Source organism: Olea europaea, unplaced genomic scaffold, assembly GCF_002742605.1.
Source record: "Olea europaea var. sylvestris unplaced genomic scaffold, O_europaea_v1 scaffold244, whole genome shotgun sequence".
NCBI classification, from domain to species: domain Eukaryota; kingdom Viridiplantae; phylum Streptophyta; class Magnoliopsida; order Lamiales; family Oleaceae; genus Olea; species Olea europaea.
This window is the reverse complement of record NW_019242592.1, coordinates 222,226-249,896: the sequence shown is the minus strand read 5'-3', so window position 1 is coordinate 249,896 and position 27,671 is coordinate 222,226. Positions and strand designations below refer to the sequence as shown.

The 27,671-nt window shown below is 35.2% G+C and overlaps 4 protein-coding genes across 12 annotated transcripts; 1 reads left to right on the top strand and 3 right to left on the bottom strand.

Annotated features, from left to right (window-relative positions):
• The first annotated feature begins 727 nt into the window (after nt 1-727).
• LOC111382169 lies at nt 728-10,117 on the top strand. 4 transcript variants are annotated; one of them, XR_002700466.1, is made up of 4 exons: nt 2,133-2,260; nt 2,985-3,058; nt 8,692-8,751; nt 9,461-10,117. XR_002700466.1 is itself a non-coding variant. In XM_023006060.1 (3 exons), the coding sequence occupies exon 3, from the start codon at nt 4,918-4,920 to the stop codon at nt 5,590-5,592; it is 675 nt and encodes a 224-aa protein (XP_022861828.1). In that variant the 5' UTR covers nt 728-1,657; nt 2,203-2,260; nt 2,985-4,917; the 3' UTR covers nt 5,593-5,644. The 4 variants fall into 4 exon arrangements, 3 of the variants coding, with proteins under 3 accessions (XP_022861828.1, XP_022861827.1, XP_022861829.1); XM_023006060.1 differs by lacking the exons at nt 8,692-8,751; nt 9,461-10,117 and adding an exon at nt 728-1,657 and having other exon boundaries at nt 2,203-2,260; nt 2,985-5,644; XM_023006059.1 differs by lacking the exons at nt 8,692-8,751; nt 9,461-10,117 and having other exon boundaries at nt 2,985-5,644.
• A 4,614-nt stretch (nt 10,118-14,731) lies between these two features.
• LOC111382177 (flavanone 7-O-glucoside 2''-O-beta-L-rhamnosyltransferase-like) lies at nt 14,732-16,247 on the bottom strand. Of its 2 annotated transcripts, none has more exons than XM_023006070.1 (2): nt 15,694-16,247; nt 14,732-15,601 (listed from the first exon to the last, which is right to left on the bottom strand). In XM_023006070.1, exons 1-2 carry the CDS (start codon nt 16,214-16,216, stop codon nt 15,561-15,563), a joined length of 564 nt encoding a protein of 187 aa, XP_022861838.1. In that variant the 5' UTR covers nt 16,217-16,247; the 3' UTR covers nt 14,732-15,560. The 2 variants fall into 2 exon arrangements, with proteins under 2 accessions (XP_022861838.1, XP_022861839.1); XM_023006071.1 differs by having other exon boundaries at nt 15,712-16,247.
• Nucleotides 15,694-20,238, bottom strand: LOC111382175 (beta-D-glucosyl crocetin beta-1,6-glucosyltransferase-like). Of its 5 annotated transcripts, none has more exons than XR_002700469.1 (4): nt 19,715-20,238; nt 17,702-18,697; nt 15,871-16,271; nt 15,694-15,775 (listed from the first exon to the last, which is right to left on the bottom strand). XR_002700469.1 is itself a non-coding variant. In XM_023006066.1 (3 exons), the coding sequence occupies exons 1-2, from the start codon at nt 20,115-20,117 to the stop codon at nt 17,727-17,729; spliced, it is 1,374 nt and encodes a 457-aa protein (XP_022861834.1). In that variant the 5' UTR covers nt 20,118-20,238; the 3' UTR covers nt 15,694-16,261; nt 17,702-17,726. The 5 variants fall into 5 exon arrangements, 3 of the variants coding, with proteins under 3 accessions (XP_022861834.1, XP_022861836.1, XP_022861835.1); XR_002700468.1 differs by having other exon boundaries at nt 15,871-16,261; XM_023006066.1 differs by having other exon boundaries at nt 15,694-16,261.
• An 868-nt stretch (nt 20,239-21,106) lies between these two features.
• On the bottom strand, nt 21,107-23,180 carry LOC111382176 (beta-D-glucosyl crocetin beta-1,6-glucosyltransferase-like). Its single transcript, XM_023006069.1, has 2 exons — nt 22,572-23,180; nt 21,107-22,113 (listed from the first exon to the last, which is right to left on the bottom strand). The coding sequence occupies exons 1-2, from the start codon at nt 22,972-22,974 to the stop codon at nt 21,143-21,145; spliced, it is 1,374 nt and encodes a 457-aa protein (XP_022861837.1). The 5' UTR covers nt 22,975-23,180; the 3' UTR covers nt 21,107-21,142.
• Between the last annotated feature and the right edge of the window lie 4,491 nt (nt 23,181-27,671).

Here is a 27,671-nt window from a genome sequence, read left to right as displayed (position 1 = left end):
CATATGTGGTTAACCGTGGTTTGATTGACTCCAAGTTAATCTATGGTTCTATGTGAACGTGTTTATGAAAAGATCTATATATGTTATCCTATAGTATATCATCATCACATGTGTATTTGCTCTTGATGGTTTACTGTTAAATACTTGCTTCTACTTGGGTTTTTTGACCTTAGCCCCAATGACTACATGGAGCAGGTATGGTATGTGTTTCAAGTTGGAAACACGAGGTAAGGTCTGTGATCCAATTTTATTGGTTACCTTGATTATGCAAGTGCTAATTGTGTGTTTTGACTGCTTGCAGATTTATTGGGCATCAAGGTGGAGATTTGTTGGGTTTTTTATACCAATAAATCCCGGGATATGATGTTAACGTGGGTTAATATTATTTTATAGACATAGGCCGATGAATGAAATAAGTCTAACAACCAAGTCCATGAGCTACACCCGGCCCAATTGTATTTCCTTATGGATGGCTTGAATCTTGGCCCGTTTACCCCTTTAATGACCCAACTTAAAGCCTAACCATAAAGTATTTATTTGGTTATAACTCTAGCCACTTTCTAATGATGATTGTGTGATTTTGAGATAAGATGAAGTGAATCCCGGCTGCCCCCCTTTGTGTGAGAAAAAAGGTGTCCAGAACTCTTGTATAACGTGTGCAATTGGTGGTTCCTTCATAGTATACCTTTGTGGTGTCTTCTCCTAGCCTTTATGGCCACAAATCATCATCCTTTCTTGTCCTACGTGGGTAAGATTGAATAGCAACTAAGGTGAATCAATTGGTTGTGGTTTGGAGCCGATTGGATTGGTTGTCGGTTGAGAAAGTTGCGTTGGACTGAGCCCGAAAATCACCGATTTGAAGATCTTTCAAGAGAGCTTTCGCAAGAGGTTCAACTTAAAGCCTAACCCTAAAGTACATATATGGCTATAACCCTAGCCACATTTTGTGATGTTTTATGTGGTTTTGTGAGAGAAATCAAGGAATCTCGGCTGTCCCTTTTGTGTGTGAAAAAAAGCCCTCTAGAAGTGCCCAAAACGCTTGTTTAACGTGTGCAATTGGTGGTTCCTTCATAGTATACCTTTGTGATGTCTTATCCTAACCTTTGTGGCCACAAATCATCATCTTTTCTTATCCTACGTGGGTAAGATTGGATAGCAATTGAGGTGAATTAGATTGTTTGTGGTTTGGAACCGATTAAATTAGTTTTTGGTTGAAAAATGTACATTGGATTGAGCCCGAAAATCACCGATTTGAAGATTTTTCAAGAAAGCTTCCGCAATATTTGGTATTAGAGCTTCAAGGTGGTGGTCTTGGCTCGTGAAACATACCAAAAAGGTCCAAAAATCGCAGCAGAAATCAGATTGAAGAAGTTATCCTAAAACAGTTAAAATCAACCTCCGTTTTTCGCATTTTCTGATCAATCCAAAAGGAGTTTTGGGAAACGGAGACCACTAGCGTGACGTGCAAGTGGAGGCGAACCCTGCAGGGTGGCGCATAAAGCCCACGCTTAGAGAGTCTCCCAAGTCGAGATTGTCTCTTTAGGCAGTTTGTTTCTCACATTATTTTTGACATTTTTCGTGTTGAAAGTTTTCTATTTCAGGGTCTGTAGTAGAATCTGGACAGCGTTGTTCTTCGGACATTCGAAATTCGATCGTGGTTCGTTGGTTGCTTGTAATACCTTAATTTAATAAAATAATAAAAAGATAAAAACTATAAACAATTAAAAGAAAACGGCAGGTGGTGGATATATATATATCCACCACCAAAGTCTTGCAAAACCCAAGACCCCATTTCATTTCACAATTCAGAGAAAGAAAAAACGAGAGCGGGGAAAGAAAAAGAAAGAGAAAAGAGAAAGGAAAAAAAAATAGAAAAATTTCTCCAACGTGTTAGGAATTAAATGCTCTATACTATTATGCTTGAATTCCTCAATTATGTAAGGTAAGTAAAAAGTTACTTATTGTTAAGTTATGTTTAATTTTATAGTTGTTAGATTATTAGATTAAATTCAGTTTTATTGAAGGGGTTAAGTATAATAAACTATGAAATTGAGAAAAATGAAAGAAAAATTAGTTTTAGTAATTAAAGAGACTTTAGAAATCGCCTAAACGTGAAATAATTAAATTTGAGTATCGCCTATTTAATTATTGAAATCACTGAAAATAGTTAATTGTTGATTTAAAAATTATATTATGTTCCAGGCGGCGATATGGACATCACGACACTTTACCGACCGAGTTAATTTTGGCGTATATAACTGTGAGTGGAAAAATATATATATAGTTTTAAAGTATTTATAAATTAAATATATTATCAAAGTGTGTACATTTATATGCAATTATGTATTCGATTATATGATTATTATGAAAATCTCTTTTATTATGATACATGTGGAATCTCAAAGATTATTTATTGCACATTTATTGTTTGGTATGCGAGAAATGTGATATTGAGATTGACCAAAAAAGTACTCATGATTATATACTTCTTCTAGTTTACAGAGGGGCATTGGCCATGTTCTATCCTACACGGAGGGGTCCTGACCGGATATTGGTCTTGACCGTGTACATATAGTTCACAGAGGGGTCTTGACCGTGTTCTAGAATTGATTATGAGAGGTCTTTGAAACCTACTTTCATTTACGGAGGGGGCCAAATGCCCGTGGTGAAAGTTCCTAGTTTCATGGGCGGATCATAGATTTCAGTCAGATGGTACATTTTTGGTAGATTTTTCAGGATATTGGATATGATAAGATTATCGTACAGTTATCAATTGATGTTTATGGATTGAATTTGAGAGGATATTTTATGATTCTATGTGAATGTCTCACGTTTGGCTATAACTATATGATGCTATCTTGTGAATTATTCAATGATATGAATTCGATTTTCGATTAAAATATAAAATAGAAAAAAGTATATATTTTTGAACTTCTTCACTCACTGAACTATCAATTCATATTTTCCCACATTTTTCTTATCAGGCAACAGTTCAGTTTCTAGGCATCTTTTGGAGTTGAACCTTTGATTTTGGAGTCAGAGCCACACGACAGAGATTGTTAGTATGACTCACTTTGTAGAGCATGTAGTCAGTATTTTGGGACGCATGTTCATATTTAGATGTGATTTTGCATCACTTGTAAATGATTAGGGGGCTCACTATGTATTTTGTATCTACATGTATATCTCATTTTATTTCTTGGTAAAAGTTGAGATTTCGACTTATCTTTATTGTGTTGTGCTATAGTTTGGAATTTGTGTGAAACTGATCACAGGTTGGTTAATCCTATTTACAGGGGAGATAACGTCGAAATTTCGTTAGAAAAATGATATATAAAAAGTGATATATTGTATTTGTAGTAGTCTTAATGGTGGATCCGACTTTTAATTGGTATCTATCATCGGTGCATGCCACGTCCGGACCTAGTGATGTTACACGGGGCGAGGTGTGTCAGTTTGGTATCAGAGCATGCATTAGAGTCCATAGGTTTGCATTGTATATACATACATTCTAATGTTTAGCATATCATGCATAACTGTAAGTGAGTCATGCCTCGTGGTGGCAAAACTCGAAGGCTCCAAGATATGTTGCCCCTGTCTCACATTGCTCCTCATAGAAATGAACCTAGAGAGTTCGAGAGGGTAGAAAAATCAGTTCACCAGCCTCTTGAACAACGAGGACAGGGAAATGTGATTGGAACCAATCCTATGGCTGTTGAAAGAATTGCGATTGCTGTTGCATCTGCTATGCATAATACTGACAGAGATTTTAGTATTGAGAGGGCTACAAAATTAGGGGCTAAAGTTTTCACTGGCACAGTTGATCCTGCAGTTGCACAGGCATGGATGACTAAGATAGAGACAGTATTTGATGTTATGGGTTGCTCAGATGATCGGAAGTTGTGTCTTGCCACTTTCTTGTTAGAGGAGTGTGCATATGATTGGTGGCAATCGGTACGGAGCACATATCTAGAACCTTCCATCATCACTTGGACAGATTTTCGTCATATCTTTTACGATGCCTATTACCCTCGATCCTATAAAGATGTAAAGTAGGAGGAATTTCTGAAACTAGTACAAGGCCAGATGACTATTGTAGAATATCAGGTGAAATTTATTAAACTTTCAAAGTATGCCCAAGTTCTGGTAAGTAACGAAATGGATAAATGTAGACGATTTGAAAATAGGTTAAGGGAAGAAATTCGGTTAGTAGTAATAGCTGCAGGTTGGAATGAATTTGGTAAATTGGTGGAATCAGCCTTGAGAGTAGAAAAGAGCATTTCTAATAGGCCAAGTGGTAGAGAACAAACAATGTTCAGAGCAAGCAGTAGTCAGACAATGGCAAGTGCTTCTAGCTATAGACCACCACGGAGGGACAGTAGAGGATTTCGACCTGGTGTGTCCAATTCAGGTCAATCCAAATCTCAATTCCGAGGAAGTCAGGGTCCTAGATTCAGTTCCAGTACTGTACAGCAGCCATTGGCCAATCGTAATTATACTCAAGGTTCTTTCCAGAGATCATTTACTCCGAGATAAGGAGAGAGTTCTACTAGTGTCAGATTTTCTTCTTGCCAGTTATGTGGAAGATCTCATCCTGGAGAGTGTTTAAAGTTCAAGGGAGTTGGTGTTTGTTATCACTGTGGCCAAGAAGGACATTTGAAAAGGAACGACCCAGTTGTATTCCAAGAGAGTGGCATGGCACAGAGGATGTTTCCATAGGAGAGTGCTGGTAGTACAAGACAGAATCAGACTCAAAGAGATGATTCAGCTAACAGAGCGGGTGCAAACAATGTGGCCCAGTCTAATATCGCAAGCGGTAGTGGTACAAAATCAAAAGGGCAGGCAGGATGACCGAAGACCCAGGGCAAAGTTTTTGCTATTACTCAGCAGGCAGCAGAGAAGTCGTCAGATGTTATCATGGGTATGTTGTCTATTTTTGATAAAAATACTCGTATTTTGATTGATCCTGGATCTACACATTCTTTTATGTCATTTGCATTTGCTTTATGTGAGAATCAAAGGTCAGAACCTCTAGGCAGTTGTTTGGTAGTGAATACACCAGTAGGAGAATCACTATTAGCAAATAATAAATATCGAGATTGTGGGATTAAGGTAAAGGAGAACGAGTTGAAGGCAAATTTAATACCTCTAGACATACATGATTTCGATGTTATCTTGGGTATGGACCTTCTGGCAACAAATCAAGCTTCAGTTGATTGCTTTCGAAGGGAGGTTGTGTTTAGACAGCCAGGACAGCTTGAAGTTATATTCAATGGACAGCGCAGAATTTTACCGTGTTGTGTGATATCTGCTATTGACGCTAGAAGATTATTCAACAAATGCTGCCATGCATATTTGGCTCATGTGATTGATACGAGTGCTAGAAAATTAAAACTTGAAGACATCCCAGTGGTCAAAGACTTTCTTGATGTATTTCCAAAAGAATTACCGGGCTTACCACCAGACAGAGATATGGAGTTTACTATAGATCCGATTCCAAGAATTGTACCTATTTCACGGGCACCATATAGAATGGCACCAGCAGAATTGAAAGGATCAGTTGCAAGAGTTGGTAGACAAGGGTTTCATTAGACCTAGTGTATATCCGTGGGGAGCACCAATTTTGTTTGTGAAAAATGAATTTTGATGATTTGTTTGATCAGCTTCAAGGTGCTGCATTATTTTCAAAGATTGATTTGCGTTCTGGATATCATCAACTTAAAATCAGGGACAGTAATGTGCCAAAAACTACTTTTAGGACAATGTATGGTCATTTTGAATTTCTTGTGATGCCATTTGGGCAGACCAACGCACCAGTAGCATTTATGGATATGATGAATAGAGTGTTTCTCCTGTATTTAGACAGATTTGTGATTTTATTCATTAATGATATTCTAGTGTACTCTCGAAATCATGATGAGCAGAAAGAGCAACTCAGAATCATTTTTCAGATGCTACGTGATAAGCAATTGTACGCTAAACTCGGTAAATGTGAATTTTGGCTTGATAAAGTTATATTTTTGGGATATGTCATATCAGCAGAGGGAATTTATGTTGTCCAGCAGAAATTTGAGGCTGTGATAAAATGGGAAAGGCCTACTAATGTGACAAAAATACGACGTTTTCTTGGTTTAGCAGGTTATTCTAAAATTGCTCTTCCTTTGAGCAATTTGACTAGAAAGAATGCTAAATTTGTTTGGAATAAAGATTGTGAAAGAAGTTTCCTCGAATTAGAGAATCGATTAGTGTCAGCTCCATTTCTTACCTTTCTATCTCTCGGTGAAGAGTTTGTGATATATAATGATGCTTCACGCCAGGGTCTTGGTTGTGTTTTGATGCAGACTAGGAAAGTTATAGTGTATGCTTCCAGGCAGTTGAAGAAACATGAACTGAGTTATCCTACACATGACTTAGAGCTAGCTGCAGTTATCCTAGCCTTTAAATTTTAGAGACATTACTTGTATGGCGAGAAATACCAGATATATATAGATCATAAAAGTTTAAAGTATATTTTCGACCAAAAAGAGTTAAACTTGAGGCAAAGAAGATGGTTAGAGCTAATAAAAGATTACGACTGCAAGATTGATTATCATCCAGGGAAGGCTAATGTAGCTGCTGATGCTCTCAGTCAGAAAATATCAAGTCCTATGACCCAGACTAATGCAGTATGTTCACTTTGTTTGGTGAGTTCAGAGCTTCACACGTCCAATTATTAGTTACCAATCTAGGAGCATTGTTTTCCAATTTTCAAGTGAGGCCTACTTTGATTAACACAGTTAGAGAAGCTCAAACTCAAGACCCATTATTGAGCAAAATGAAAGAAGAAGTTAGTAAAGGTAAGCATACAGATTATACCATTCGAGATAACAGAGCTTTAGTTATGGAAAACAGATTATGTGTTCCAGATGATTCGAAATTGAAAGTAGAAATTCTAGAAGAGGCACATAGTTCAGCTTACGCGATGCATCCAGGTAGTACAAAAATGTATCATGTACTCAAAGAACATTATTGGTGGCATGGAATGAAGAGAGAAATAGCTGAGTTTTTATCTAGAAGTCTCATTTGCCAGTAAAATCAGATCATCAGAAAACAGCAGGGTTGTTACAAACGTTGCCTATTCCTGAGTGAAAATGGGAACACATTACTATGGATTTTCTATTTGGACTTCCACGGACTCAGAGTGGACATGACGGCATATGGGTCATTGTAGACAGATTGACAAAAACTACCAAATTTTTGCCTATTAAAGTTACCTACTCGCTAGGTAAATTGGCAAAAATATATGTTAATGAGATAATCAGTTTGTATAGGGCACTAGTATCTATTGTTTCAGATAGAGATTCTCGTTTCATTTCTAAATTTTGGCCCAGTTTGCAGAAAGCTATGGGTACTAAACTTCATTTCAGTACAGCTTTTCATCCACAAACAAATGGTCAGGCAAAAAGAACTATTCAGACTTTGGAAGATATGTTACGAGCTTGTGTACTACAGTTCAAAAGGAATTGGGATACTCATATTCCTTTGATGGAGTTTGCTTACAATAACAGTTATCATTCGAGTATAGAAATAGCTCCTTTTGAAGCGTTGTATGATAGGAAATGCAGAACTCCAGTATGTTGGGATGAAGTTGGCAAAAGAAAGTTACTGGGTCCCGAATATATCCAGATTACTACTGAGAAAGTAAAGATAATTAAAGAAAAGTTAAAGACGGCCCAAGATAGGCAGAAGAACTATGCAGATAAACGTAGAAAAAACCTTGAATTTGATGTTGGGGATAGAGTTTTCCTGCGATTGTCGTCATGGAAAGGTGTTATCAGATTTGGTAAACAAGGTAAATTGAGTCCGAGGTATATTAGCCCATATGAGATTGTTGAGTGCATCGGTCTAGTTGCGTGTCGATTGGCTTTGTGAACAGAATTGTCCAGAATTCATGATCTATTTCATGTTTCTATGCTTCGTAAGTATATTCCAGATCCGTCTCATGTTTTGGAATCACGACCAGTAGAGCTGAAGGAAAATCTTACCTATGAAGAAGAACCAATTCAGATATTGGACAGGAAGGAACATGTCTTGCTTAGTAAGACTATTCCCTTGGTTAAAGTCTTATGGAGAAATCATGCTGTAGAAGAAGCGACATGGGAAAGTGAAGAGCAGATACATTCTCTATATCCACGACTTTATCATACTTGATCAACCGAATTTCGAGGACGAAATTCTTTTAAAGGGGTGAGTTTTGTAATACCTTAATTTAGTAAACAAATAAAAATAAACAATTAAAAGAAAACGACAGGCGGTATATATAACCCAATTCCACCCAAAACCAAATTAATAACATATAACATACACAACACACACACAAAAGGTACAGAGAAAGAGAGAAAGAGAAGAGAGAAAAGAGAGTGCTCTATACTATTAGACTTGAATTCCTCAATTTTGAAAGGTAAGTAAAAAGTTACTTGTTGTTAAGTTATGTCTAATTTTATAGTTGTTAGATTAAATTCAATTTTATTGAAGGAGTTAAGTGTAATAAACTATGAAATTGAGAAAAATGAAAGAAAATTAGTTTTAGTAATTAAAGAGACTTTAAAAATCACCTAAACGTAAAATAATTAAGTTTGGGTATCGCCTATTTAATTATTGAAATCACTTAAAATAGTTAATTATTGATTTAAAAATTATTTTATGTTTCAGGTGGCGATACGGACATCGGGACAATTTACCAATCGAGTTGATTTTGGTGTATATAGTTTTGTGAGTGAAAAAATATAAATATTTTTAAAGTATTTATAAATCAAGTCTATTATCAAAGTGTGTGCATTTATCTGCAATTATGTGTTCGATTATACGATTATTATGAAAATCTTTTTTATTATGATACATGTAGAATCTCAAAGATTATTTATAACACATTTATTGTTTGGTATGTGAGACATGTGATATTGAGATCGACCAGAAAAGTACCCATGATTATATATTTCTTCTAGTTCACATAGGGACCTTGGCCATGTTCTATCCTACACAGAGGGGTCTTGATCGTGTACATATAGTTCACAAAGGGGCATTGACCGTGTTCTAAAATTAATTATGAAAAGTCTTTGAGATCGACTTTCGTTCACGGAGTGGGCCAAAGGCCTGTGGCGAAAGTTCCTAACTCGAGGAGTGGATTATAGATTTCAGTCAGATGGTACATTTTTTGGTGGATTTTTCAGGATATTGGATATGATGAGATTATAGTACAGTTATCAGTTAATGTTTATGGCTTGAATTTGAGAGGATATTTTATGACGCTATGTGAATGTCTCACGTTTGGCTATGATTATATGATGTTATCTTGTGAATTATTCAGTGATATGAATTCGATTTTCGATAAAAATATAAAATAGAAAAAATATATTTATTTTTGAATTTCTCCACTCACTGAGCCATCAACTCATATATTTTTCCACATTTTTCTTATCAGGTAGCAGTTGAGTTTCTGAGTATCTTTTGTAGTTAAACCTTTGATTTTTGGAGCCAAAGCCACACGACAGAGGTTGTTACTATAACTCACTTTGTATAGCATGTAGTCAGTATTTTGGAACGCATATTCATGTCCAGATGTGATTTTGCATTACTTGTAAATGGTTAGAGGGCTCATTATGTATTTTGTATCTACATGTATATCTCATGTTATTTCTTGGCAAAAGTTGAGGTTTCGGCTTATCTTTATTGTGTTGTGCTATAGTTTGGGATTTATGTGAAATTGATCACGGGTTGGTTAATCCTATTTACAAGGGAGATAATGCCAAAATTTCGTTAGAAAAATGATGTATAAAAAGTGATATATTGTATTTGTAGTAGCCTTGATGGTGGATCCGACTTTTAGTTGGTATCTATTATCGGCGCATGCCACGTTCGGATCCAGTGGTGTTACATGGGGTGGTGTGTGTCATTGCTACAGTTGGTAGAGGCTTTAGGACGAATAGTGGTGGTCTTAAAGTGTTAAATTCGCGTGCCTCATAATTTAAGGGCTCAGATTGGTCCGCTCTGGTAGATTGGCTGAAACTTTTACATTATCGCACTATCAGATTATCGTGTGGGGTGATCATTAGGATTGAGAGTTGTCATTGCTTGGTAACCATTGCTTGTGCTAGAAAATTTAGGAATTATTTTCTCTATTTTGAAGTGTTGAACTTTGATTGCAAGTTGGTAGTTGATTTTGTGTTTTATCTGTCATATAGTCACTGTGTGAGACTTGTTGCTTGAAAAGTTGATTTATGTTTATATATCTTCGTGTTTGTATTAATTATCCCATTAGAATACCTGGACTTGACCCATTCAAACATTCCCTTGATCTAAGATCGTGAATCTTAGAAAACTCTAAGAATCTAAAACGGTGTATATTGCGACCTTAGGATTACTCTGTGAACTATTTGTGATTTGGTTGTTCTGTTTTTCTTAAAAATGTCTTCGCACTTTGAAATTGGAATTTTTAATGGAAAATGAGATTTTTCTATTTGGCAACAAAAGATGAAAGTATTTTGGTCCAACAAAAAGTTTCAAAAACCATAGATGACAAATTTTCTGTAAATTTAACAGAAGCACAAAAAGAAGAATATGATGAATTTGCATACACTTCAATTATTTCACATCTGTCTGACACTGTTTTGAGAAAAGTAGAAAAACTGGATTCTTCAAAATAACTTTGGAAAAAGTTGGATGAATTATATTTTTTTAAGTCTACTCCTAATAAACTGTACTTGTTTGAAAGATTTTTCAACTTTGAAATGGATCCTTCAAAGGATTTTGATGACAATCTAAATATCTTTAACAAGTTAGTTCAGGACATCGTTAATTGTGATGAAAAGGTATCAAACCTATAAGGCTATTATCTTGCTTAATTTCATGCCTGATTTTTATAGGGAAGTTAAGAACGCAATTAAATACGGTAGGGAAACCTTAACACTCGAGATTGTCATAAACTTACTTAAGAGTAAGGAGATGGAGATTAATGCTGAAAAAGAGGATAATGAGAGTGCCGAGTTACATATGTTGAGGAGTAGGATGAAGTTTAAGCAAATTAATTTGGGTAGAACTCAAGACGTAGTGATTCGAGTAGTGACTCGAGTGATGAGGGTAGTAAGAAAAAGGACAAGTCTAGTGGTAGAAGGTGTTACAATTTTGGTAAGTCTGTACCCTTTATTAGAGATTGTCCTAAAAAGAAAGATAAGCAAAAGGGTAATTTGAGAGGTGAAATGAATGTGGTTGAGGGGTCGAGTTATGACCTTAGTGAGGTTTATTGAAAATAAACATAGTTACTGCATATGCATCTGTGTGCGATCCTTTTTGCATGTGTGTGATTGTCTAAATTTTGTTGTATGATTATCTACTACATTTCAATGTTTGATATGTTCATTTGCATGAATTTGAGACAATAGGATTACTTTGTGTAATTGATTTCATGCATAGTAGGTTAGGATCCATTAGCAACGTGTTGTATGTCTTTTGGTGAGGTGGAGTGTAGATGCCTAGGAGTACATTGAGGTTTGTACCGGGGATGTGGAGTGTGACATTTGGATCATGAGTGATGTGATAAAATGTCTAGAATCATTTATCTATAAAGAGACCCTGATCAAGTGAAGTGTGGGAGAGGCACTTCTATCGCTTTTGTTAGGTGGAGACCCATTATCCACGTAGGTTGGGAGAAGTGATGAGGAGATAGAGGATTATCCCGTGGATTTAGGATCTATTGTGACCTACCAGTTAGACATGAGTTGGGTGATCCGTCTAGTGAGCTTGGTGGGCGATAAGAGGAGATACATGTTCTCGAGGTGTGAGCAACATGGAATGGGATATGATAAGTGTGGTGAGATCTTTTCGTAGGGTCATTTATGCATGCGTTACATATGTGATTGACCGTGGTTTGATTGACTCCAAGTTAATCTATGGTTCTATGCGAACGTATTTCTGAAAAGATCTATGTATGTTATCCTATAGTATATCGTCATCGCATGTGTATTTGCTCTTAATTGTTTACTGTTAAATATTTACTTCTACTTGGGTGTTTTTGACCTTAGCCCCAATGAGTACATGAAACAGGTAAAATATGTGTTTCGGGTTGGAAACACGAGGTAAGGTCTGTGATCTGATTTTATTGGCTACCTTGATTATGCAAATACTAACTATGTGTTTTGATAGCTTGCAGATTTATTGGGAATCAAGGTGGAGATTTGTTGGATTTTTGATATCCAATAAATCCCATGCTATGATGTTAACGTGAGTTAATATTATTTTATAGGCATAAGCCGATGAATGAAATAAGTCCAACAACCAAGTCTAGAACTACACCCAGCCCAATTACATTCCCTCTTGGATGGCTTGAATCTTGGCTCATTTACATTTTTAAAGGTCCAACTTAAAACTTAAGCCTAGAGTATATATATGGCTATAACCCTAGCCACTTTCTTGTGATGTTTTGTGTGGTTTTGTGAGAGAAATCAAGGAATCCCGGCTGCCCCCTTTGTGTGTGAAAAAAGGCCTCTATAAGTGTCTAAAACGCTTGTTTAACATGTGCAATTGGTGATTCCTTTATAGTATACCTTTGTGGTGTCTTCTCCTAGCCTTTGTGGTCACAAATTATCATCTTTTCTTGTCCTACGTGGACAAGATTGAATAACAACCAAGATGAATTAGATTGGTTGTGGTTTGAAGTCGATCGGATTGGTTGAGAAAGGTACGGTGGACTGAACCCAGAAATCAACGATTTGAAAATCTTTCAAGAAAGCTTCCACAACAGCTTTAATGGTAAAACTCACCACCTTAAATTATTCACGTCAGGATAAGAGTAAAGAACAAGAAGAAATATTTTTTCTTAACAAGCCAAACGGTAGAAATTCGTGTAAAAACAAGTAAATTCATTGTCTTCAAGGCTCACAATAGTGTGGCTGAAAAAGTTGAGACTTGGAACCCTCCAAGCATTGGCATTTTCCTAATTATTCTTCTAATCATCCTTACACCAAGCCTAATTTTCTGGCGTTCCAATGATCCTTTACCCAACTGCACACTTGCATATATAAATAAGAAAGAAGCTAAAATTAAAAGGAAAGAGGCCAAAAAGGTTGTTGAAGTTATGTTCTTTATTGATTTTAACAGCCTTATCTAATCCAAAACATGTCTGATATGAGAAGGAAAGTAAAATTTATGAATTTGGATAAAACCAACTTCGGATAATATAGTTGGCAAATTTATGCTTGGACCCATTAATAAACCTTTTTAGAAAAGGAATATCTACTGGTTTATCTTATAAAATAGTATTAGAATACTCATACTTCAAAGTTTAACCATCTGTTCATAAACTGCATATATTAACACCTTGGTGATGTGTTCACCTCAAAATATAAACTTATTGATGTATTAAACCACCATATGTTGTGATATTATACAAGAATCAATTGTAGACATCAAGATTCTTCAAAATAGAGAGTGAAATATGCTTCTACTTGATTATTAAGTGCCTTAAGGTAACATATAAAATGCTATGTGAATATTGACATGTTGATGTGAGTTATTTTAATATCCTGGAGTAAACTGAAAAAAATATAAGGATGACTCGCTTACAATGTATCGTGTTTCCATGTAATTTGTACAATGTGATTTTCAAAAGAATATATTGAAATGAGTATGAGAAAAACGATGTTGAATTTTATTTGTTAATAACAATGTTTAAGAGCAAATCATGTATAAATCCATTGATAAAATTATTATATGTTACGATCATTCATTAGTACAAAAAATGGTCATTGGTTGTATACAAGGTCGAATGGGCCACTGCAGGAGAATGCATAATGAAGGAGCTATTCAATGAATAGGTGGGAGCTCGACCTTAAGTAATTGTAGCTGTGAAATCAGTATTGAAATTCAACTTTTGCCAGTGGCAAAATAGAGAAATTACCTAGAGACTAGTCGAGAGAATGCAACCACGTATTGGCCAATATTATGGTATGTTACTTGCCACTTTATTGACTTTGAGCTCAAGTATACCACAATGACTCTGTACAAGCCAAAAGAAAATGAAGATAAAAATCATTCATATCATTTCATGCATCATTTCCACACTTGCATATTTCACTTATGTGTTGTTGATAAACTTATTCTCCAATTTATTTTCCTTTACAGATCAACACGACTATAGTTATGTGGAGTACTTCGAGGATAGCTGGGTGATGACTCGAGATGTACCTGGAATTTTATTGGACTGTTTGTATGGACACACGGTCTTATAACATTGATGAAATTCACCTTCTTACGTTGGAGTTATTATAATATATTAGTGTTAGCTACTGCACCACGACTTTTAATATAATTTCAGTTGACCTGTGTGTCATCTATGTAAAAGACAGCCACCAGTAGTAGATGAAGAAGTAAGAGAGAACCTTTAATCACTGTCTCTTTTGTTAAATACCAGTAGGAATAGGTAGTGGAGCAGCCATATTCTCCCTTTTGCTCTTTTGATTTGGAAAGGAAGAAGGTGTTGGTTGTTGTAACCTATGTTAAGGAAAAATATATGTAATGAACAAATAATCTTCACATGTTTCTACTATAACTTATGCATGGGATGCAGTAATCATTTTGTATTGTCATAGAACATATATCTAATGTTTAATGGAAACGACGACATTATTTCAAGTCCATTAACTCTTTCAAAACAGGCATACCAACGGGGAAACAATATTTAAAATCAAACAACATGCAGTTGAGAACATAAAATTTTTGCATAATTACAAATTTCTTTTGGTGCAAGATTGGGAAAAAAAATTTAATTTAGCACAATAAATTGCATGTATACTTTGTCTTGTGAATTACAATAAAAATATAGCACACAACGGAGATTATTCTATCTGCATGGTGAAATTGATTCAATTATACTATGATAAGTCAACATATCACTGCTTCTGCTTACCCTTGACACAAAGCTGAAATAGTTGCTCTGATGTTTCATTTATGGCTACATCTTCTTCATCTTTCATCTTATTTCTCAATTCGTTAGCCTTCGACCTCATGCCTTCTCCTGTCTTCTCCACAATCACCTTATGTATTGAGTTTGCCAAGCCTTCTCTCTTGAATTGACCACTGTCATCTCTTGGAACCTCTACACCGACACCAGCCTCGACCACCAGCCTAGCATGTAGAGGCTGATCATATTTCAAAGGCGTGGCTATTACAGGTACACCAAAATAAATACTTTCCATTATAGAATTCCATCCACAATGACTCAAGAAACACCGGTACTTGGATGTGCCAAAATTTTAGCCTGTGGAGCCCATCTCTGCACAATCATACCCCTCCCTTGCACCCTTTCAAGAAATTCCTCTGGTGGTGGTGCTTCATTTATACCAATCGCCTCTCCTACAGGTAATCTAATTACCCATATGAAGTTAACACCACAAATATCTAAGCCTTCTCCCAGCTCCTCAATCTGCTCCATGGACAAGAAGTTTTCACTACCGAAAGAGATAAACAAAGTTGAGAACTTATCTTTCTTGCTTAGCCACTGCATGATCCCTGAATAATCTTCTTCACTGTCAGGTTGCGTAACAAGTGGTCCAACAGCTATCATTTTTCTCTGTCACAAGAAAGATAATAAGTTAAGATACTTCCCCTCAATTCCCCAGCAGCTCTTCATCAAAACAATTTCACAAGATCGTTTGAAGCTACCAAAAGGAAAGTCTTCACCTGAATCTTCAATATTGAGTAGAACGTCTATAGTCATTCTTTCGTAATCCCGTAGATAGATTGCCTGATAAGGGAAAGTATCATTCCCATAAGTAGTGGAATGTTGGTAAAAAGAATTTGCCGCTGCTCCTGAAGTGGCAAAATAAACTGCAGGAATACCTGGTGATGAAGCAAGTGTGGCAGCCCATGGTTGGAATAAATCATATATGACCAAGTCAGGCATTATGGTTTTGATGACCTCTGCAAAGCTGGAGCGTGACAATTGGAAAGCCTCATGGAGCTTCGGCATAAGATCTGGAGGCACGTTTCTGGTTGTTTGGTAACTGGGAGGAAGTTCAGGCCATGAGGGTAAATGGAGTTCGACTAGTTGTACTGAGAAATCGCCGGAGTTATTTTCAGTGGATTTACTGATTGAAGTTAGATTGATTGCTGTAGAACAGAGATACATGTGGAAGTTTTTCTGTGATAGTTTCTTGGCTAGCTCAAGACGGGAATATATGACCATGAGCCAACCATAGGAACATAAGAATTTTGCTTTGATACTCTCCACCTGTAGAAATCTATCTATAGAATAAGAGGTGCTTTAATGATAAAACTCACCACCTTAAAGAATCCACACAAGGATAAGAGTAAAGAACAAGAAGAAATATCTTTTCTCAACAAGCCAAATATTCATATAAAAACACAATCATATTCATTGTCTTCAAGGCTCCCAACAGTGCGGCTTAAATATTTCACACTTGGAACAACCCTCCAAGTATAGGCATTTTCCTAATTATTCTTCTACCACTTTCAAAATCAAATTAAACAAATGAATTGTAAGTGATAAATTCGTGCATAATGACCTGATAAACAATTGAACTTCTTTGGAACTCTCTTAGAAGATTTAAAACAAAAACTTCTTCAATTTGAGAGTAGAATAGGTCGTTGACCGGTCATAAGAATAACAATTTCTATAGGATTGTCAAAATTGAGATCCGCAAAGTGCTTTGGAATCTTAACTTGATAACATTTCCAATGGTATCTTATTGCGTAGAAAATATATTTGCATCATTCCCAGAGATCACTTGAAATTGATCAAAATTCTGCACCTTGGAAATAGTTAGTACTTTGATGAGAGAAATATGAGTTCTGTTTTTCAATGGAAAATGCTAGAGGAACATAGCAGTTGACATAATGGAGGACAGAGTGATGTGGAAAATAAGGAATAAAGGAAAAAACGAAAAGAAATTATTGTAATTCCATGTCACTGCTCTCATTTTCATTATAATTCTGTGTCACTATTCTTCATTTTGTATACTGGAAGTGGTATTAACATTGTAATTGGGCTTTTGTTGCAAGTAAAGGAAATTTCAAAGTTGGGGATGAAACTATGTTTGTGGATTTCGATAATGAGAATGTTATGGACAATATCAAGTTACCGGGTGAGGGAATGTTAGGAGGAGGGGGTGCAATTGTGAGGGAATGTTATGGATATATGATTTCGTATTCAATCCTACTGATATTTTCCGAAAATAATATATGTCTGTTGTAATATGTATATTGTATTTTCCGAAAATATCTCTATAAAAACTGATATTTTGCATCTCTACGTTCTAGAAGACAAGAATAGGCTGACATTTCAATTTTTTATTTTTATTTTTAAAATATTACAAGGGCCCGATAGTTAACTGCCAAATTTGAAAACATAATATTTTATATTGTGGCAAAGAAAATAAATTCATGGAAGAAAAATAAAATATGTAGTACCAAACCCTTTGTTGAGCCCCTTTTGTCTCCATACCCAACCATTTTCTTAGGAGGAGTTAGAATTACAGGGGTCTTACTGATCCCTCACAAAGGTGGGGTCGATTTTTTTTATTTTTATTTTTTTCCATTTTTTATGATGTTGGGGCCGCGTGATCCCATGTGAGGGGTCGGTAAGACCCATGTAAAACAAAGCCTTGTCTATATTATTTGGCCTGTCCAATAAAAATGTACTAAAATATACCCTTTATTTCTCTGAGCTGAGATGTTCAAGAAAATTGCACAATATCATGATTCTTCGTACAAATCTGCCATAGCTGATCCGCTGCTTCATTTATGGCTTCTTCTTCCTCCATTTTCATTTTCTGGCTCAATTCCATAGCTTTAGTCCTTAAACTTTCCCCACTACTCTTCTCCAAAACCGCCGCTTTTATAGCCTTTGCCACCTCTTCCGCCCTAAACCGTCCGTCGTCATCTCTCACGACCTCGACAGCTGCACCAGCCTCGACCACCATTCTAGCATTTATAGGCTGATCAAGTTTCAAAGGCATGGCTATTAGTGGAACCCCAGAATAAATGGTTTCAATGACAGAACTCCACCCACAGTGGCTCATAAAACCACCAATACTTGAATGTGCCAAGATTTCTGCCTGTGGAGCCCATCCCTGCAGAATTTTCCCCCGCTCTTTCACCCTTTCAAGGAATCCCTCCGGCAAGAATTCGTCAACTCTTACTTCATTTCCAGCAGGAAATCTAATAACCCATATAAAGTTTACATTGATTAACTCTAACCCTACTGCAATTTCTTCCATCTGCTCCTTGGACAAGTAATTTTCACTGCCAAAGGAAATGTACACAGTAGAAAACTGATCTTTTGTACTCAGCCATTTCTTGATTTCTGAATTTTCCTCTTCGTTTTTAGTATCTGTAACAAGAGGGCCTACAGGAACTATTTTTCTGTGGCACAAGATCGAGAGATAATCAATGTATTTTTCCTCTATTCCTTTACAGGTCTTGACCAAAACAATGTCACGAGATTGTTTGAATATCCCAAATGCAAAACCTTCGTCTGCATCTTTAACTTTTATTGATTCTCCTAGAGCTTTCAGATCCTTTCGTTCGTAATCCCGAGAATATATTGCAGGATAAGGGAAATTAGTAGCATTCCCATGTGTATGAATATGATGAAAAAATGAAAACTGTGTTGCTCCAGAAATAGAAAAGAGAACGGCAGGAACACCTGTTGAAACATGATTTAAATAAATAAATTCATCCCTCAGGGATTTAACGCGATAATATAGGAGACATAAGTTCGGAATTTAAGTCTTGAAATTTAAGAGTTGCCGTCACTTGTGAGGCTTTTGATAGAAAAATATATTGATGAAGTTTTTAATAAAAAATTTTAACAGATTTTAGTAACGTTGGATCCCATAAAGTGTGGCTAAAATTGAAGTTTGACCCTTTAAATAAATTGATAAATTAATTTCTTTTATCAAACAATCACTAAATGTCATGTGTTCTTGAGCTAACATAACTAAATAATTAAAATTTGTGCTCTTATGTTAATCCTTTAGGGGATGTGGTTCATGAGCAATATAGGTCCTCAGTCAGTTTTATTGTCCACCATTTATGAAAATTGTGAATACATCAAGCATTTGATGAGAATAAGTAAATATGTCATTCATGCACACGAGGGAACACGTTGAAGACATGATTTAAATAAATTTTTCTTTCCCATAGCTTCGTAAATTTTATATTAAGTGATTTAACATTTATATTATCATAAATAAGTTCTAAATTTAAATCTGCCATCGTCTATTTATGAAAATTGTACATGTACCATTTGATGAAAAATTTAATCTTTATGTAGACATGATTTAACTTTATCCCAAACTGCTTTAAGTTTTGGAGAGGGAGACTAAACCTAGTTATGATTGGCATACAGGTAGGAACGACACCTCACATGGGGATTGGTGGGTAAATTTTTTTTATATTATTTATTCATGTGGGTCATACTTTGTGAAATTTCTGTGAACATTCTTTAAATTAATTTTATGTACACCAATCATTTATTGCCTATACCTGCCCCCCAAGCCCAATCTCTTTTGTAGGATATGAAAATGAAATTAATGGATACTTTTTTTCCAATGGATTTTTTTTTTTTTTTTTAATACTGGACTCATACAGTATTTGAAAAAAAAAAAAAAAAAAAAGAAGGTTTTTTCACCTGCTCCGCCCTGGTTTTAGATGAACCTACCTTGTGATGAAGCAAGTCTGGCAGCCCAGGGCTGGAACCCGTCGTATATCAGCAAGTCAGGCTTCAAGTTGCTGATGATGCTGGAGAAGCTTGAACTTGACATCTGAAAAGCCTGCATAAGTGTTGGCATAAGATCTGGTGGGACATTTTTGGTTGTATGATATTGTGGAGGAAGTTCAGGTAGTGAAGGTAAATGGAGTTCTACAAATTCTACTGACAAATCAGATAATTTTTTCTGCAAACTGTTCTTGATTGAATCAATATTGATGGGTGTGGTACAAAAGCTTATTGTGAAGTTTTTCTTTGAGAGTAATTTCTTTGATAATTCAAGAAAGGGGAAAATATGTCCATGAGCTAACCATGGGAACATAAGAATTCTGAAACTTGTCTGTTTTGACTCCATGAATGAAACCCTCCTCTCAAGAACTCAAAGAAAATGGAGAGGTCAAGACAGAAATGAATTGGAATAGACGGTGGCCAATTTTTTTATTTTAGTCCGTGAACTACACTGAATAGCATTCAACGTAAGTACAGAATATAATATGTATATGTGTGGTGTATTTTCGAATTAATTGTTTCAATGGTTATCGAATTTAGGTTCATGTGTTTGATTGGTCACTGAAGTTTAAAATATAGAGTTTTGATCACTGAACTTAAGTCCAAATCTTTGATTGCTTACTAAAATTTAAAATGTTGAGTTTTAATCACTAACTTTGGAAAATGCTATACATTACCTACTAGCATAAATGTTAAATTTTAAAAAATATCGAGTTTACAGTGAGTAATGTACGACATTTTTCAAAATTCAGTGATCAAAACTCGACATTTTACACTTTAGTTAGCAATCGAATGCATGGACCTAAGTTCAGTGACTAAAACTCGATATTTTAAATTTAAGTGATCAATCAAATATATAAACATAAGTTCAATGACAATTGGAACAATTAACTCTGTATTTTCCAAAAATATCACTGTTAAAGGCTGATATTTTCTATATTTGGGTTCTAGAAGACAAGAATAGGCTGATATTTCAATTTTTTTTTTTTTTAATATTTAAAATATTACATGGGCCGGATAGTTAACTGCCAAGTTTGAATTCCACAGCCAGCGCACAATCGAAGGAGGTTAGTCCATGGGTTGGATTTACCCAATCTCCAGCTTGTAATTGAACAGACTTAGCGAGTTTAAACTGACTCATTTAGTTGACACATCAAGGAAAACAATTCTTGATATTGTTGCTATCAAAAACATAATATTTTATTCATGAATGAAAAATCAAATATATAGTACCAAATCCTTTGTTGAGCCTCTTTTGTCTCCATAGCCAACCATTTTCATAGGAAGTGTTAGAATGTGCTGTATATATTGTTTGATCTGTCCAATAAAAATGTACTAAAATATACCCTTTATTTATCTGAACTGTATTGTTCAAGAAAATTGCACAATATCGGGATTTTTCATACAAATCTGCCATAGCTGATCTGCTGCTTCATTTATGGCTGCTTCTTCCTCCATTTTCATTTTCTGGCTCAATTCCATAGCTTTAGTCCTTAAACCTTCCCCACTACTCTTCTCCAAAACAGCCGTCTTTACAGCCTTGGCCACCTCTTCTGCCCTAAACCGCCCGTCGTCATCTCTCATGACCTCGACAGCTGCACCAGCCTCGACCACCATTCTAGCATTTATAGGCTGATCGAGTTTCAAAGGCATGGCTATTAGTGGAACCCCAAAATAAATGGTTTCAATGACAGAACTCCACCCACAATGGCTCATAAAACCGCCAATACTTGAATGTGACAAGATTTCTGCCTGTGGTGCCCATCCCTGCAGAATTTTCCCCCTCTCTTTCGCCCTTTCAAGGAATCCCTCCGGCAAGTATTCGTCGACTCTTATGTCATTTCCAGCAGGAAATCTAACAACCCATATAAAGTTTACATTGATTAACTCTAACCCTACTGCTATTTCTTCCATCTGTTCCTTGGACAAGTAATTTTCACTGCCAAAGGAAATATACACAGTAGAAAACTGATCTTTTGTACTCAGCCATTTCTTGATTTCTGAATTTTCCTCTTCGTTTTTAGTATCTGTAACAAGAGGGCCTACAGGAACTATTTTTCTGTGGCACAAGATTGAAAGATAATCAATGTATTTTTCCTCTATTCCTTTACAGGTCTTGACCAAAACAATGTCACGAGATTGTTTGAATATCCCAAATGCAAAACCTTCATCTGCATCTTTAACTTTTATTGATTCTCCTTGAGCTTTCAGATCCTTTAGTTCGTAATCCCAAGAATATATTGCAGGATAAGGGAAATTAGTAGCATTCCCATATGTATGCATATGATGGAAAAATGATAACTGTGTTGCTCCAGAAATAGAAAAGAGAACGGCAGGAATACCTGTTGAAACATGATTTAAACAACTTTGTATATATCCTCTCTAATTTAATCTCTCAGAAGAAATCGTTCAATGTGGAATTGAATCATACGTATCAATTCTAAAACTCTCTATAATCTTGATGAGATGGTTTTCAACATAGTGACAAAAAGTCTTGGCACTAAATTTCTTGAACCAAGCACGCGTCAAGCTTCTAACGAGAAAATGAATATGAAATGCATATAAGGGATGTGTTTATGAACATGATTTAAATTGTCTTTTCCATGATATTGTAAACTTTAACCTGGGGTAAATTAACATAATATCATAAATAAATTCCGAGTTCAAATCTACGGCCACTTATTTATGAAAATTGTACTAGAATCATTTGATGAAAAATGAATCTAGTACAAGTGAGGTGACATATGTTAGACATGATTTAACTTTATTCCTAACTGCTATAAGTTTTAGACGAACGTACCTTGTGATGAAGCAAGTTTGGGAGCCCAGGGTTGGAACCCATCATATATCAGTAAGTCAGGCTTCAAGTTGCTGATGATGCTGGAGAAGCTTGAACTTGACAACTGAAAAGCCTGCATAAGGGTTGGCATAAGATTTGGTGGGACATTTTTGGTTGTGTGATATTGTGGTGGAAGTTCAGGCAGTGATGGTAAATGAAGTTCAACAAATTCTATTGAAAAATCTGATAAATCTTTCTGCAAACTGTTCTTCATTGAATCAATATTGACGGGTGTCGAACAAAAGTATATTTTGAAATTTTTCTTCGAAAGTAATTTCTTGGATAATTCAAGAAAAGGAAAAATATGTCCATGTGCTAACCATGGGAACATAAGAATTCTGAAACTTCTTTGGTTTGTCTCCATGAATGAAACCTTTATCTCTTGCTATTTGATTACAATAATGGAAGCTGAAGGGGAGACTCTCAAGGTGAAAATGGCTTAGGTGTGAAGACAAACAAATTGATAATATAAATAACAGAATTGGAAGCCGGCAAATTTATCCCTTGGACAGTTGGGCTACAATGCAATGTGCATGTATAGGTTATATCGTGGTTAAAGAATAATCCATACTTCTAATATCAAATCAGCATCGAGCTCCCAATTTATGAATTTTTAAATTAAAAGAAGATTTATCTAACTCTGTCAAATTTGATAGATTGCACGGATTTGAAACCTTAATCATTCACACCTTAAACATCAAACCCGTGTAGAGCTTGTGAAAATTCCTATCCAGAATGGACCATGTTGTGCCCAGCTCTAAGGGGAAAGTCACCCAAGAGAAAGAACCTTGAGCTATCTATTCAACTCTGACTATAGGTAGCATGGGCAGTAGGCCTAAGGTCCCGATAACTAAGGACCTCCATAATATTAATGCTTTTAATTTATATATAGATAAACTCAGAAAGTTTGTGGGTTGAACCATTTAATCTAAAAGTTTAAACTATTATATAGTGCATGCTCTCTATATATCATTTAAATAATATCTACAACACGTACTGTCATGTTTAAATTAGATTCATTTTTCCATTAAAGTCTTACTCTGCATATGTTTGCAAAAGTTTCGAATGGTGGACCAAATATAGAAGGTTTGAGATCCCAATGCACTTTTGTGAAAGAATTGGGACCACATCTAAAAAAAAATTCTATCTTATATCTAATTGTTATTTTGCTTTCTAATATATTAAGAAAATCTAACTTTTTGCAAGTGTGACAGTCATGTTCCCAACATTCCATTGATGACCCTAGTTTAAAGTGTGCATGGTATCTCGTTTAATATGTAAATAGATGTCTCGGCCATGTGAGTATGGTGTTAAAAGATTGAAGACATGAGTGCCACAAATAAAAGATTCAGCAATGGGTTATATTAATGAAGGTTCTTTGTTGTACGTTAGAATCATTAATGCGTTTGTTTTCATGTGCTTTGTATTATTTTCGTTTAGCTTTTGGATTACATTTTTTATGAAGAGATGTCAACTAACCTCTGGTTGATGCATGGCTACCTAACAACGTTGACAAAATGCCCAACTACCACATAAACGTGCTCCTCCACAAAGAAGTAATCTCATTTTGCTACTAAGAACAATAAGGCATTGTAGAAAACTCATTTGTAAAATACAAAAATATCAACATAATGGTGCTCCACAATTTATCCGCACAAATATTTATAGAGGTTCGGCGTTTAAAATGTTCTCTAAGTGATGAAGATTTTCTTCCAACGTCCGGCAACTAATCGTCCAGGTGCCGTTTTATTTTCGGGCAAAATTTCCTCTTCACGTAAGAGACGGGGAGAGGAAAGGATTTTAAATTTGGGGTCGAAGTTAATATATAGTGATGAAAGGGTTTGCTTTATCGGGGTAAATTATTCCAATTCCTTAAATTTTGTTGAGTGGAAAGAGAGTAAACAAATAAAACTTGAAATGGAGAGAGCAAGATCAAATGGGAGAAAAATACATAAACATCAAGATCAAAGAACAAAAGCTAGGGATTAAAGACTTTTGAGGTTGAAAAAGATTCTTGATACAAGATTCAATTCTTTCTATGATCAAGATTTCAAATGCCGGTTATGAACTTTATATCTTTTATTTTTCTTCCATCATCCTGAGTAGCTAAATTTATTACATGGAACGAAGACAATTGCTCGAGTGCTAGGATCCCAATTGATCTATCAAAACCCTCTCGATCTTATCTTATTCAATACAAACAAGCACAAAGAAGTCGATCAAAAGAAGGCGACCAACCGAGACTCTATTGTAATTTGAAAAGATTACAGCATATTTAAGTTCCCTTTTTTTTCCCCTTCTAATTTGGCCGGCATCCATAGATTCAAAGATTTGGACATTTTTTCAGAAATCCAAAAATGTTTATTTATTCCAATATCCTCAAGTTGAATTCCATAATATGAGAAACGATTGTATTGAACAAAGACCAAAATAGCCGTTCCTATTTTATTATAACACTGGTCGTTGACGCGTGCGTTGCACGAATGTTGTATTTATTGTGTTTTTATTAATGTAAAAATTGTAGATAAACCCTTGGAATTAGAGGAAGATTTTGGATGGTAATTGAAGATGATATTGTAAGCTTTTCAACGGTATCAAAATTCGGCGGTATCGATGGTTGGAAGTGACCAAAAAGTTGCCGCAAAAATAGCTCAAAAAATTGAAAAAATATTTTTGAACTTCAATGACCGTTTCTGAAAGTTTTTAAACTTTAGTGACCGTTTTTTAAAGTGTCCCAAAACTTAAGTAACCATTACTGAAAGTTTTAAACTGCAGTAACCGTTTTGTAACTTTCTCCTAAGATCAATGACCGTTTGTGAAATTAACCCTTTAAACTAGTAAATAAGTGAGAACTATGAAATTAATTATTTTCTAATTGCTATATCATGATTCTTTTAAAAAAATTTCAAACAACAAATCTGTACTTAGTGAAGAATTAAATGAGTCAGCAAACCAATCACGAGAGTGTGCTTGCAAACTAAAATGCTCTCCGCATAGCATGGAGAGTTCGCTTGAACTCTTACATTGTGTGCGAAGATTCAGCTTCAAATACTATTTAGTTATTTATTTTTTTAGTTTACCATATTTTTTCAATTGAAGTATTTAACTATGTACTTATTTGACTAACCACCTTGAAGATAACATCAATGAGCTAAAATAGCAATATAATCACAAACAAGAAATATATGTTATTTACCTTTCAACAACAGAAAATAAAAAACCAAACATCATTAAAAATTCAAAATCAAAACTCGCCAACTTTTAGAGAAAAAAAAATGGGGTTGAAAATTTTAGAATAGAAGAAATATAAATAGATATTGCGTGAAGAAGTAGGAAAATGCTAGCTCCAAAAAAAAAAAATGCTCTCCCCGCTTGAACTCTCCGCACACTGTGAGAGTTCAATGCAATGTGGAACTCTCACAGTGTGCGGAGAGTTCAAGCGGGGAGAGCATTTTTTTTTTTTTTTGCCTAAAAAAGTAAGAAAAATGTTAGCTTCAAAAAAACATAAATAAATAAAATAAAATGCTCTCCACACAATGCGGAGGGTTGGCCTGAATGCGGAACTCTGCACCTTGTGATTGTAAGCTTCTTAAAGAAGATATACCTCTTAATTCTATTCACTCTTGCAGCCTTGATTATGTTAAAAATTTACTTATATAAAAGTAAAATAAATAATCAAAATAAACATGTTGCACAAACGTATAAAAATAAACAACGAGACCTATAATGGATCCTGATATGGTGGCAAGAACAACATTGGAAAGAATAAACCACCTAAAAAATGACAAAAATATCACTACTTGGACTCTTAAAACTGGTTATTGTAATTTAAAATGAACAAGCGAGTTAATATCTAATCCTCACCATTGAATCATTTTCTCAAAAGTAAATACTTGTCCAAGTTGAGATGAGAAAATTTCGAACATAGGAGCAGAAAACTAGCTGCATCAAATGAAATTAATTTTTTTATCAGACTCTACACTAAGGGATTATGAAATAAAGTTAAACATAGCATCTTGACATCCAAATACGCATAACAATAATAAAAAACGAACTAAGCCCTATTTGGTTAGGTTAAAAAAGTAGATTAAAATCTCTGAGTTTTCCACTCATCTGTACTAAAACTGGCATTCCTAACACAATTTCGTCGATTTTCCTCTCCAAACTAGTTGGAGAGTTTGGAACTCAGTTTGAATTCGAACTCTTCAAATAGTTTGGAGAGCTCTATTAAAAGTTTGGAGAGTTCAATACTAATGAATTTAAAAAATAAATAAATAAATAAATCTATGTCTCTCCAAACTCTCCAAACAGCTTGGAGGGTTTGGAGCTCTCTAAACTATTTGGAGAGGTTGATACTAATGGATTAAAAAAATTAAAAAAAAAAATCTCTATCTCTCCAAACTGTTTGGAGAGTTTGATACTAATGGATTATTAAAAAAATAAAAAATAAAAATTGTGTGCCTCTCCAAGTTGTTTTGGAGAGTTTGGAGAGTGGAGCGTGTGCGGAGTTACTCTGTACTGTGCGAAACAACTCCACACTTTGTGTGTGCACAATTCGCAGCAAATTTTTTATTTATTTATTTTTTTTTTTGCTAGCATCTACAATAAAAGTAGCAAAACTAAATGCTCGATTTGAACTGTTCGAAAAGTTTGTCCAAACTCTCCTAACAATTTGAAGAGTTCGAGACTTTGACCAATCTCTCCAAACCATTCGAAGAGTTTGGAGAATTCTCCAAACTGTTTGGAGAGTTTAGAGAAACTCTCCAAACTGTTCGAAGAGTCTCGGAAAGTCTTGAAAATTTTGACCAAACTCTTCAAACTGTTTGGACTTTGGAGCCAAACTTTGGAGAGCTTGGAGAACATAATATTTTTTTTCTTTTTTTAATACGATAGAGAGTTTGTCCAAACTCTTCAGAGAGTTTAGAGAACATCATATTACTATTATTTTTACAATAGACTCTCCAAACTCTCTGAAGAGTTTGGAAAAGATCGTAACATTTTTTTTTTTTTTTTTTACCATAAACTCATTTTGAAAATAGTGAAAGCCAAACTCTCCGTAAA

Coding starts and splice junctions, on each gene's coding strand:
- LOC111382169 (XM_023006060.1), top strand. CDS start 4,918: ATGGGTATGTTGTCTATTTTTGATAAAAATACTCGTATTTTGATTGAT.
- LOC111382177 (XM_023006070.1), bottom strand. CDS start 16,216: ATGGTCATATATTCCCGTCTTGAGCTAGCCAAGAAACTATCACAGAAA. Junction 15,602..15,693: donor AGGTGAAGACTTTCCTTTTG/GTAGCTTCAAAC, acceptor TTCTTGTGACAG/AGAAAAATGATAGCTGTTGG.
- LOC111382175 (XM_023006066.1), bottom strand. CDS start 20,117: ATGGAGTCAAAACAGACAAGTTTCAGAATTCTTATGTTCCCATGGTTA. Junction 18,698..19,714: donor CAGACTTGCTTCATCACAAG/GTAGGTTCATCT, acceptor ATGTTTCAACAG/GTGTTCCTGCCGTTCTCTTT.
- LOC111382176 (XM_023006069.1), bottom strand. CDS start 22,974: ATGGAGACAAACCAAAGAAGTTTCAGAATTCTTATGTTCCCATGGTTA. Junction 22,114..22,571: donor CAAACTTGCTTCATCACAAG/GTACGTTCGTCT, acceptor ATGTTTCAACAG/GTATTCCTGCCGTTCTCTTT.